This window comes from Aphidius gifuensis, linkage group LG3, assembly GCF_014905175.1.
Source record: "Aphidius gifuensis isolate YNYX2018 linkage group LG3, ASM1490517v1, whole genome shotgun sequence".
Classification (NCBI taxonomy): Eukaryota; Metazoa; Arthropoda; class Insecta; order Hymenoptera; family Braconidae; genus Aphidius; species Aphidius gifuensis.
The window spans coordinates 11,000,469-11,011,513 of record NC_057790.1 but is presented as its reverse complement, the minus strand read 5'-3'; the positions used below and the strand labels follow the sequence as shown (position 1 = coordinate 11,011,513).

The 11,045-nt window shown below is 26.0% G+C and overlaps 1 protein-coding gene across 1 annotated transcript; it reads left to right on the top strand.

Annotated features, from left to right (window-relative positions):
• The first annotated feature begins 8,242 nt into the window (after positions 1-8,242).
• On the top strand, positions 8,243-10,757 carry LOC122850879. The gene is made up of 8 exons (XM_044149937.1): positions 8,243-8,387; positions 8,472-8,672; positions 8,767-9,118; positions 9,208-9,405; positions 9,519-9,864; positions 10,003-10,269; positions 10,373-10,480; positions 10,561-10,757. The coding sequence occupies exons 1-8, from the start codon at positions 8,317-8,319 to the stop codon at positions 10,755-10,757; spliced, it is 1,740 nt and encodes a 579-aa protein (XP_044005872.1). The 5' UTR covers positions 8,243-8,316.
• Positions 10,758-11,045: the final 288 nt, after the last annotated feature.

Sequence of the window (11,045 nt, the reverse complement as noted above, 5' to 3'; positions counted from 1 at the left end):
ATCTAATATACAATCAACCTCATGCAGATCTCAAAACAATTTTTTTTTTTTTCAGAGAATGAACAAATATCAACAGTAAATCAACAAGTTTGCAAAATAATGCTGATAATAATGGTGTTCTTATTAATGAAAATAATTGTACTGCATATATTTAATACTACTATATTGCGCATAGGGTATGATTTTGTGCGTCTTCATTACGGTGCAGACAATCTCTCTGTCGCAGTCACACTGCTCGACAAAAATCTTTTGCGCATGTCCAAATTATTATTCGAGTGGGAGACTCGGAAACGTTCGGAATAACTCACACATGCACTCAGATTGGCACGCGGCCATTTTCCCCAGATCCAGTTAATTCGAATTACTAAGGTTACGAAATTTAAAACTACGAATTATAAATTTGTAAATTTGTAGATGGTATGAATCATAAATCGCTGAAAAATGTAAATTACAGAAAGAAAATTTTGATGTTTGTTAAAAACTTAAAAAAAAAAAATTGGTTCAATTAATTACATTAAAAAAGTTAATTTGTAGAATTTTACTTTTTAACGTAGTTTATATGTCATATAATTTTAAAATTCCGAATATCAGAAAACATAAAACGTAATATAGTTGATTACACATAATTCAGAATTGTAAATGAGTGGTTTTTAAAAATTTAGTATTTATATATTTGTCGAAAACAAATAACTTAGAAAAAAAGAATGATAGCATTAAAAGGCAGAAAAAGTATCATTATGCCGAAATGCAAAAAGTTAGACTGTACAAATTATAGTGTTCTCGGTCAATAATATGATGGTAAGAGCGAAATTATAGTAGACTTAGAAATCTTTTTTACCTATTACAGATATTAGGTTGCAGTAGGTTGCTTTAGAAAACTAGAGAGGTCTCTAGTCTTCTTGGTGTTGCTTTTATACAAAAATTAACAATAATGTAATAGAAAAAAATTTTATACCCTTTTATAAATTAAATTTATAATTAAATTATTAAACAAATTTTTATAATTTTTATAAATTTGTTTGTTGGCATAATAATAATAAACAAAATTATTTTTTTTTTTTAATAAATTATTTTATATATATCTAAATTATTGACCTAAAAAAAGGTAGAAAAAATAAAATGATATACAAATTTTTTTTTAGTTTTTAAATTCAAACAATTTTTTAATGTGTTGTTTATTTTGTTAATGACCAAAATACACAAAGTTACAAATACAAAAAATTGTCTTGAAAATTATTACAAGCAAATATAAAAGAAAAACGAACATTTACTTTTTGTTTTAATGAGAATTTTAATTTTTTTTAAAAAAATATAAAAAAATGGTTATAATAATTATTATTTGCTCATTTTGAACATTATTAAAAAAATATAAAAAATGATTATAATAACTATTATTTGCTCATTTTTCAATCAATAAATTAATTAACTGGAATTTTTAATGGGTAAAAACCTTGACTTACTCCTCGACATGTTGGGCACTTTGCTGACAATAATGTTTTTCCACGAGAATCATTTGCAATGACTCTTGTGCATCTCTCACAGCATGCAGCATGTTTGCAAAATATGTTAACCATTTGCATAGGTCGAATTAGACAGGTGATACAGCGACCTTTTGTAGCTTCATCTTCCCCACCCAATTGTTCAATGAAAATTTTTTTTAATTCACCAGGTTCTTTGTTACATTTTGGACACAATAAGTTTGATGTACAGTTTTTGCATGTTTCACAGTACAAAAGATGACCGCAAGTTGATGCCATATAATCTGCTTCCTTATCACATTGACAACATTTCAAATTGTAACTTTTTCCATCTAAAAAAAAAGAAATAATTATTACATTTATTTAAATATTACTTTTTATTAAATAAAACATTTACCATAGAATTCATCGTCATTGGAAAAAAACCTTGGTGTGTAATCAACATCGCTGCCCAAATTTTCTTGTCTTAATACTTCATCATTATTATTATTATTATTCATACGAAAAATTGGAAGTTCTGGTTCACCATTATTATCATCATCATCATTATAATTATTATCCACATTATCAAAAACATCAGCATCATTATTATTTTCAAAATTAATGACATTATCATCGTCATCATCAACATTATTATCATCATTTGCATCATTATCATTATCATCATGTGTACTGTCGGAATTACTATCATCATTATCATCTGTATTGTCAGAATCATTATCAGCAGCATTTTCTTCATGAATATTTAAATCATCATTTGCTATATTGAAGCAGACACAAGTATCACGAATAAATGGTGTTATTATTGATTGTAATTTTAAAAATATTTGGTCTATTGGCTTATCAATAGTATTCCATTTCCAAAAATTTCTTAGCTTGACTTTATTCAAGCATAGGCGTACTTTAACAGATGGTACTCCAATACGATTCTTTAACTTTATTATTTTACTCCGACTGTCTTCAAGAAAATATAACAATGCTTGAATAAATTCAAATGTATTAACATAGTGTCCATTACGCATTTCACCTTGCATGTGACGAATATTATTTAGCCAGGTATCATCCATAACATCATACGGTGGATTATTTGGGTCCATAGAAAATAATTGGTTGATATAATTTTCCTGTATAAATGCTATGCTATTGCCCATTACAATTCTTGTCGCATCATCCATATTCTCAATTACATAATCAAAGCTAGTACGGGCTAGACATCTTGGTAAGAGAAAAATTCCGAGAATTTGTGATAATACGTTTTGAATATTTTCATCATTTACATCAATATTGTTTGTATACATCATGTTTATAAGTGAAACAGCTGTTTCAGCAAATGATAATTGAACAGAAGCGTCTGGGAACACTCTTCGTGTTACAGTTAACAATTCAGGACTTGTGTAAATGTTATTAATAGATTCAAATTCTTCTTCGATGATTTCAAGAACTCTTTCGATTATATTTTCATTTTTTACATTCATTGCAGCCCAACCAACTGGCAAAGTCTAAAAAAAAAAAGTAAATATATTAGCTTTATTCTGTTGTTGAGTAATTAAGTTGACTTAATAAATTTGAGAGGTGCGTGATTTTTGTTAATAAGTTATTAAACAGTTATTTGTTAATAAATAAATGTTTAACTGACAATTGCATGGCACCTTGAAAATCAATATTTTTTTTTTATTTTAAAGCCAATTTGTACCAATAAAATTAGAATTTGTACCTCAATAATAATAATGATAATAATAATAAAGTGTTGTAAATTGATATTTCGGAGTAATTTGTTTCTTTATTATTATTGAAGTACAAATTCCGTTCTAATCAGTACAAATTGGCTTTCGATCTACTCTTGAAAATAAAAAAAAAATTATTTAAAATTAATAATAAAATTAAAAAAAATTAATTAAACAATACACTTACACATCCTTGATGATTGACTGTGATGACTAATAAGTCAGTAGTGTTACCAACGTCTGGTAATGACCAATTACAGAAAGCAACATTAACAGTAGCTCTTCTATTTAAATCGCGAAGATACTGTACATCAGGCATAAAAATTAGTGACTTGGCATTATTGTTAGTAGATGCAAGGCGAATTCTTAGTCGCACATTTGTAAGTCGTAACAAGGATAACCAGCTTGGTAAACGTAAATTTGCAATAACCGAACGATATGTTGTAATATTTGGAAGTGGTCTTCGACGACTCCAATTATACATTGTTGTTCTTATTGATGGAAATGGCACACGCGCTGCAACATGCTGAAATCTGTATTAAAAATATTCATGAATATTTTCAAAAACTGTGTTAATGTGTATTTAACAAATTAAAAGAAGTTTTTAATTTAATTATTAATATTGATAATGAAATTAAAAATTTTTAATGTTAAAATATGTATTTATAACACATTATGTATATGTTAATTGCATGATTACAGAAGCATTTTAAATAATTTTAATGTATACGCCAGAAGACAGGCAAAAATAAAAACACAAAAAAAAAAAAAAAAATAGGTTTCATTACCCCTCGACAAATCGCCATCAATATTTTTTTTAAAAATATAATTAAATACACCACCACCACTACCACTACCACTACGACCACCACCACCACCACCACCACCATATTCATAATTATTATTATTATTTATGTGAATTAAATCGTTTACCTTAATTCATTTGCTACCTCATGGTAAATTTCAGCAACAGGCCGAAACGATGTATTAACACGACGTTCCAACTCACGTCGAAACAATGTTGTTTGTCGGGGGTTATCCATTGTTAAATCATGATTATGATTACCAATCACTGTAAACGTATCTCTTCGTAAGACAAGCGTAGCACGAGCTCGACATCTAAATCGAGTGTTCCGTTGACAGCAATGATAATGCCTAAAAATAACAAAATTAATAGTGTTTATATTTAGTTATTTATCAAAAATTAATTATTTAATCTTAAAAATTATAATTTACTAGTTTACATTACATTAAATAATGAAAAATATAAAATTTAATTTTTAAACAAAATTTAAAATAAGCTAGCTGTAAGTGTATAAAAATAATTCTTTCTATTATTTATTTAAACGAATTATAAATATATTTATTAACTAAAATAAAATTTTATTTAGACATTTTTTATGAATTACTTCAAGATCTATTTATGGAACTGAAAAAAAAAATATTTGTTTAAAATTGAGAGAAAAAAATTAGAGAGATAATTTATTTTTATTTTATAATAAATTTCAATTATAATTTATATATTACATAAAAATATAATATTAAATTATACATACAAAAATATTGTCATAATTTTGATGAGTTATCGCGATCGCGCCATTGACGATACGATACGATAATATCTGGATTATCGTATCGTATCAAATCATATCGTGGTAACATAGCTGTTACGAGAGGGACAGAGGGGCGACATTTAAGACAATTCCGGTTGTAGCAAAAAAAAAAAAAAAAAAAAAATTCAAGGGCAAAAATATGAAAAGAAAAAAACAAATAAAAGATAAATGAATTTTTTTTTAAAAAAAAAAAATAAAATAATCATAAAATTTATTAACAATCAATCAACAATATAATTTATTTACAATCTTTTATCGTTGTAAATTAGGTATTTATTATTTAATTAAATAAATGAATAAAATATTAAACAAGCTTTAACAATTAATGAAATAAAAATTAATAAAAATCAAAGAACTTACTCGACGCCATTTCTTTGGTTTTCAAGAAACCAGTTTGTACCTCTGCGGTTGATAACAACCATCCTTATCGAATAAACAATTATTATTTTATATTTTTTTTAAATAAAGAATTATTTACTTTTTGTATTTTTTATGGACACGAAGGAATTTTTCAAGTTCAATAAAGTTTTTCTTTTTAAAAATCAAGTTCAGAAAATTATAGTGAACGCTTCGAGAATCATTTCACAACTAAATAAAAATTAGCGAAATGAGCAAGCCTTTGTTGAGCTGATTGACGGGGGACAGCAAACTTCATTTTTATTGGTTTAAATATATATAGGCGTGATGTTGATACCAGAAATCAAACTTGAGGACGGTCTCGAAGAAGTGTCTGAGCGGGACAAAGTGGGGGTTCGATCGGTTTTTATTTTTTTTACACTACGCACGGTAAAAACATCGGGTAAATCACTGACGATTTTTTTTTTTTTTTTTTTTTTTTTTTTTTGTCTTTCATTTTTCATCTTTTTCTTTATATTATTTACATACCTTTTTTTCAATTCTGAGAAAAAAAAAATGATGATCGATAACAGTATAAAAAAAAAATTAAAAAATATGACAAATAAACAATTAAATGATAATTGAAAATCTCGTATTAATAAAAATAATAATAATGATTATTTAATAAATATGAGATTATTAATAAATAAAAATAAAGAAGAAAATTCAAAAAGTTACAATGATTTATCTATAATTGTAAAAAAATAAAACCACAGTTTGTAAATGGCGATTGGATTTTTCCCTGTGATTTTGATAATATTAATTCTTCAGCTTATCTTTAGCTTAGTATTCTAAATTGTCATTTTCAACAAGTGATAATATATTAAATGATAATGTAATTGAATATTACAATGATTATAAAATATTAAAAAACCTAAAAATTATAAATTACCATGTAGTCAGTCATTACTGATAATTAGATATATATAAAAAAAAACCCTGACCAAGACAATGCGACAACGACAATGGTGACAACAGCACCACCACCATCACGACGACCAACAAAAAATAATTAAATTGTTTGCAATTGTCGAACTAAATTTTTTTTTCTTTTAAATTCTTTTTTTTTATTTTTTGCATTTTTTTACATTATTTTTTTTATTTTTTCACGTTAATTTTTTTTTTTTTTCTATCAATTTATTATGTACTTATGAATTTAAAAAAAAAACAAAAACAAACGATCACTTGGCATCGGTCCGAAATTAAAAATTAAAAAAAAATTTTTTTTTATTTACTAATAAACAACTAAAATCATATTTTTAAAGAAACCTATGAAATTTACCATCAATGGGTTAGTTAAAAAAAATATCTAAAATCAAATTACTAAAATAACAATAATGAAGGGGAAATAAATGTTGATCGCATATGAAAAATGGTCGCGAGATAGTGAGATGATTTGATCAATATTTTTATCCTTCATTGTATGAATTTGTTTTTTTTTTTTTTCATTTAACCTTTTTTTAAAAAGAAAAAAAAAAAATCATTAAACGAAACTGTGGCGATTATTCTAAAATATCTAATATGATATAATTTTATTGTTATTATTATTTTTTTTTGTTTATAATTTTTTTTTAGAAGTAGGAACAAGTGAGGGTAAACAACAGCATGAAGTATTTAGTAGGGCATCCTGGATTTAGTAGGGCATCATCAAGTAATAGTGTTACACCACCAGTACAACCACCACCAACGACAGCAATGAATAGAGCAACATCACTCCGTTCACGGTATTAAATTTAATTTAAAAATGATTTTATATATTTTTTTTTATTTGATTTATATATTATTATTATTATTATCATTTTTATTATTCTATGATTTTATATTTATTTATTTATTTGGATCAAGTCATAATTTACACGGTACAATGAGAATAACAAGTACTTTACCTCCATCAGGTCAGCAATCATCACCAAAAACTTACACCAACACGGTCATCACATGGTAATAATAATCCATAAGTTCTGATTCAATTCACAAAGTACTGATGCCGAAAGGCATTATCAAAATTAAAGTGCATATCGTCATCAAGATCCAATAATACCAGCAATGAAACAACAACCAAGTCCACCTCAACCAATTGATGAACGTAATAATAATAATACTCTTTATACAAAACAAAAAAATTTACGAGGTTCAAAAAATTCATTAAATCGTCCAACAAATGATATGGTTCAACATCAAACATTATCACGTGATCGTCCAATATCAGCTTATATTGAGTAGGACAACAAGGATATAATTTAAATCAAATGACACATCAATTGCAACAATTTAAGAATGATAATAATGTATGTTTACATAATTTTTATTATGATACATTTGATGTTTACGTAATAAAATAGTTTATTAGTCAGTGAAATTAAAAAAAATATTGAATGATATTGAAAAGAAAGTAATTTCATGGTGATTTTATAAAACAAAAAATTAAACTATTTTTAATTGATAAATTAACTAAAATAATTATTTTCGATATATTGTTATTTACATTTTTAAAATTTACTTGGTATTTATAAATACAAAGAAAAAATTACAATAATTTACCTCATCAAAATGACAATGAAAGAATTAAAATTCATAAAAATTTGATCAAATAATTACAAAAATAAATAATAAATATCAATTATAAGAATATAATTAATAAATAAATAAATATGAATAGTAATAACTGGCTAAAAAATATGTATTCTCAATGGAAAATAATTATATATTTCAAATTTGATGTTCAGGTTTGTTGTTGAATGTTGTGTGTTGACTGTTGTTCTGGATAAAGGTACATTCACATTTTACACTCACCATTGCTTTACATTGTACAAGTTACGACAGGCATGTACTGTAGATCGTAGTGAGTGTAATGTACCTTTACAACACTGAACACACACAAGCTCGTTTATAACCTCATTTTTAAACTGTCTGGCTAACTGTCAGATTAGTTATGAAAATTATTGTTATATTAATACATAAAATAACAACATTGTCATAATTTATTCAGTAGATTGTATTATAATTTGTTTTTTTGTGGGTATTAAAAAAACTTGATTACACAGATTTGTATTAGATTTTCTGTCAGTTTTTGAGGAGATAAAAAAAAAATCAAATTTAACAATAATGTCAAATGATAACATTAAGTTTCATGATGGTTTTAAATTTAGATACAAGTCAACAACAAATAATATCAGGTAATTTTTTTTCCATTAACTTTAATATATTGCAATAGAGATACTTTTTAGTAAATGTGATAATTTATTATGTTTTTTTTACAGGTACTTTGATTGTTGTCAACGGGGTTGTAAGGCACGAGGGAAGATATCTGATACAAGTGGCTTCATCATACTCAATGGCAAACACAATCACAGTGTGGATAATAATGCTGAAAACATTGATAAATTTAAAAAAACACTTCGTCATGACGTACAATCGTCTATGAAGAAAAGTAGACAGATTTATGACGAGGTGGCATTAAAGTAAGATGAATATTGTCATAATATAATAGATTTTTTCTTTATTATAATTTTAATAATTTAATTTATTTATATAAATATTTTTTTTTAACTGTAGCAATTTTGCTGCTGCATCTCAAAAGCCATTCGTGAGTATTGATCGGAGCATGAGGAGATGGAGGTCGGAGATATGTCCTCGACGTCCTGAATCTCTCCGTGAATATGCATCAATGCTAAATTCAGATGAATGGAAACATCTTCTTCAATATAATGAAGGCCATCTTACTGTAACATCACAAGAATGTCAAGATGATGATGGAAAAAGTTTTGATGTTGTTAATATTACTAATATTGAATTATTGCAAACAATACAATCAACAGAATTTTGTGTAGATGCTACGTACAACGTTTGCCCCAGATACTTAGGGAATTTACAGCTGTTAACCATAATGGCTTTAATACACAATACGGTAATTTTAATTTAAAAACTGATAATTTTTTATTTATTTTAGTATCTAAAACTTAGTAAATAATTTTTTATTTTTACTTGTTATTTAAGTTTGAACCAATTTTCTGGGCTCTGATGCCTCGTAAAATTCAAGCAGCATATGAAACAGTACTTAATCAATTTGCAAGGTGGACACCTAATATACAAGCACAGATCTTTCATACCGATTATGAAGCTGCTCTATCAAACGCTATTCACGTAGTATTTCCAAATGTTACAATTATTTATTGTTATTTTCATTTTCTCTATGTAAGTTTTGGTGATTTTTCAAAAAAAAGTATAATTAATTTACCTTTATTTATTTATTTATTTATTTATTTATTTATTTATTTATTTATTCATTTATTCATTTATGATTACAGAATTTGCTCAAAAATTTAAAATTAAAAATAGGAAAAAGGCAAATGGACATACTTCGTGGTTGGAACCAGGGCAAAACATTTTATAGAAAATTAATGGCTTTGCCATTATTTCCTCAAGAGGATATTGCTGTAGCTTTAAATTGGATTGAATCACATGCCACACCCAGGCAAAATACCTTTTTTTCTGGTCTTCTGGCATATATTAAAAAAACATGGATTAGAAATATTGGAGTCCAAAAATTTTGTGTTTTTAAAATTCGTAAACGTACCAACAACCCAATTGAAAGTTACCATTGCCAGTTGAGACAAAAAATTGGTTCACGTCCCTTGATTTGGGAGTTTACAAGTAAGATATTTTTTATTTCACTTTATCTTTATTTTACCTGTTAAAATCTAAAAATTTATCATTGACAATTATGTAATTAAAACAACATACAATTTTTTTCACATTTTAAAGCAATACATTTTTTTATTTTATTATTAGGTGGATTAGTAAAAGTTCAATCTGTTACACATTGTGAAATAATATCCCTTCAAAACAATGAAGCAGTAAGACGTCCACCAGAACGTCGTTATAAAATTCATGAAGATATTTTAGATAGAGCATGGGAATTGTATGAAAATGGAGAATTTGATATACCAAAATTTTTATCATGCGCAAATCATTTTTTGCGAGGATTCAATAATAAATTGATTATTGAAGATATTGAAAGTGTTGATTATTTTACATATGCACCAAAACACGATCTTAGTAAGTACACGATAATAATAGAATATCAATAATGATTTATTATCATTTTTATATATAAAAAAAAAAAAAAATACACCATATGTATTAATAATATCAATTACAGACGTGGTACCTCCAGTAGAGAGGATAGAAGTAATTCAATTTGGACCAGATGTTGGTAGACTCCCTATAATTCCTCATACATATAGTGTTTACAGAGAAGTATTATTATGTACGTCATTTATAAAAAAATTAAAAACTTATGGTGCATTATCAAACTTAAAATTCTTTTTTTTTTGTATTTTTTTACAGTTGAAAATTTGGAAAATTCCTTGTGTCGTTTTTGTAAAAATGAAATCGCTGATTACATTACGATACCTTGCCATCATTGGTATTCATGTATAAATTGTATTGACTCAATCAGAATTATGTGTGAACGTGAAAAACAATCTCTACGTTGTTTATGCACTACAACAATCACAGCATTTACAAGAGTTCAGGTTAGTTGAACTAATAATTATAATTCGTATTGCATTGTTTTACTTTGTATGATGGTTACATATAATTAATAAAAAATAAAAATGATGATGGAATTGAGTCATAGTTTGACTCTAAATGAGGATGCATTGAATCACACACCAGAAGCAAAACGTCCAGTATTTATATTTGAATGGTTAAGATTTAGTAATTATCAGCAATAATTGCTTGTGTATACATGTCATCACTTGGTATACCACATACAAAAGGTAAAATAATATTTAATACTTGAAAAAGTTGTACTTTAGGATCATGAAATT

Coding starts and splice junctions, on each gene's coding strand:
- LOC122850879 (XM_044149937.1), top strand. CDS start 8,317: ATGTCAAATGATAACATTAAGTTTCATGATGGTTTTAAATTTAGATAC. Junction 8,388..8,471: donor TCAACAACAAATAATATCAG/GTAATTTTTTTT, acceptor TTTTTTTTACAG/GTACTTTGATTGTTGTCAAC. Junction 9,119..9,207: donor TGGCTTTAATACACAATACG/GTAATTTTAATT, acceptor TTGTTATTTAAG/TTTGAACCAATTTTCTGGGC.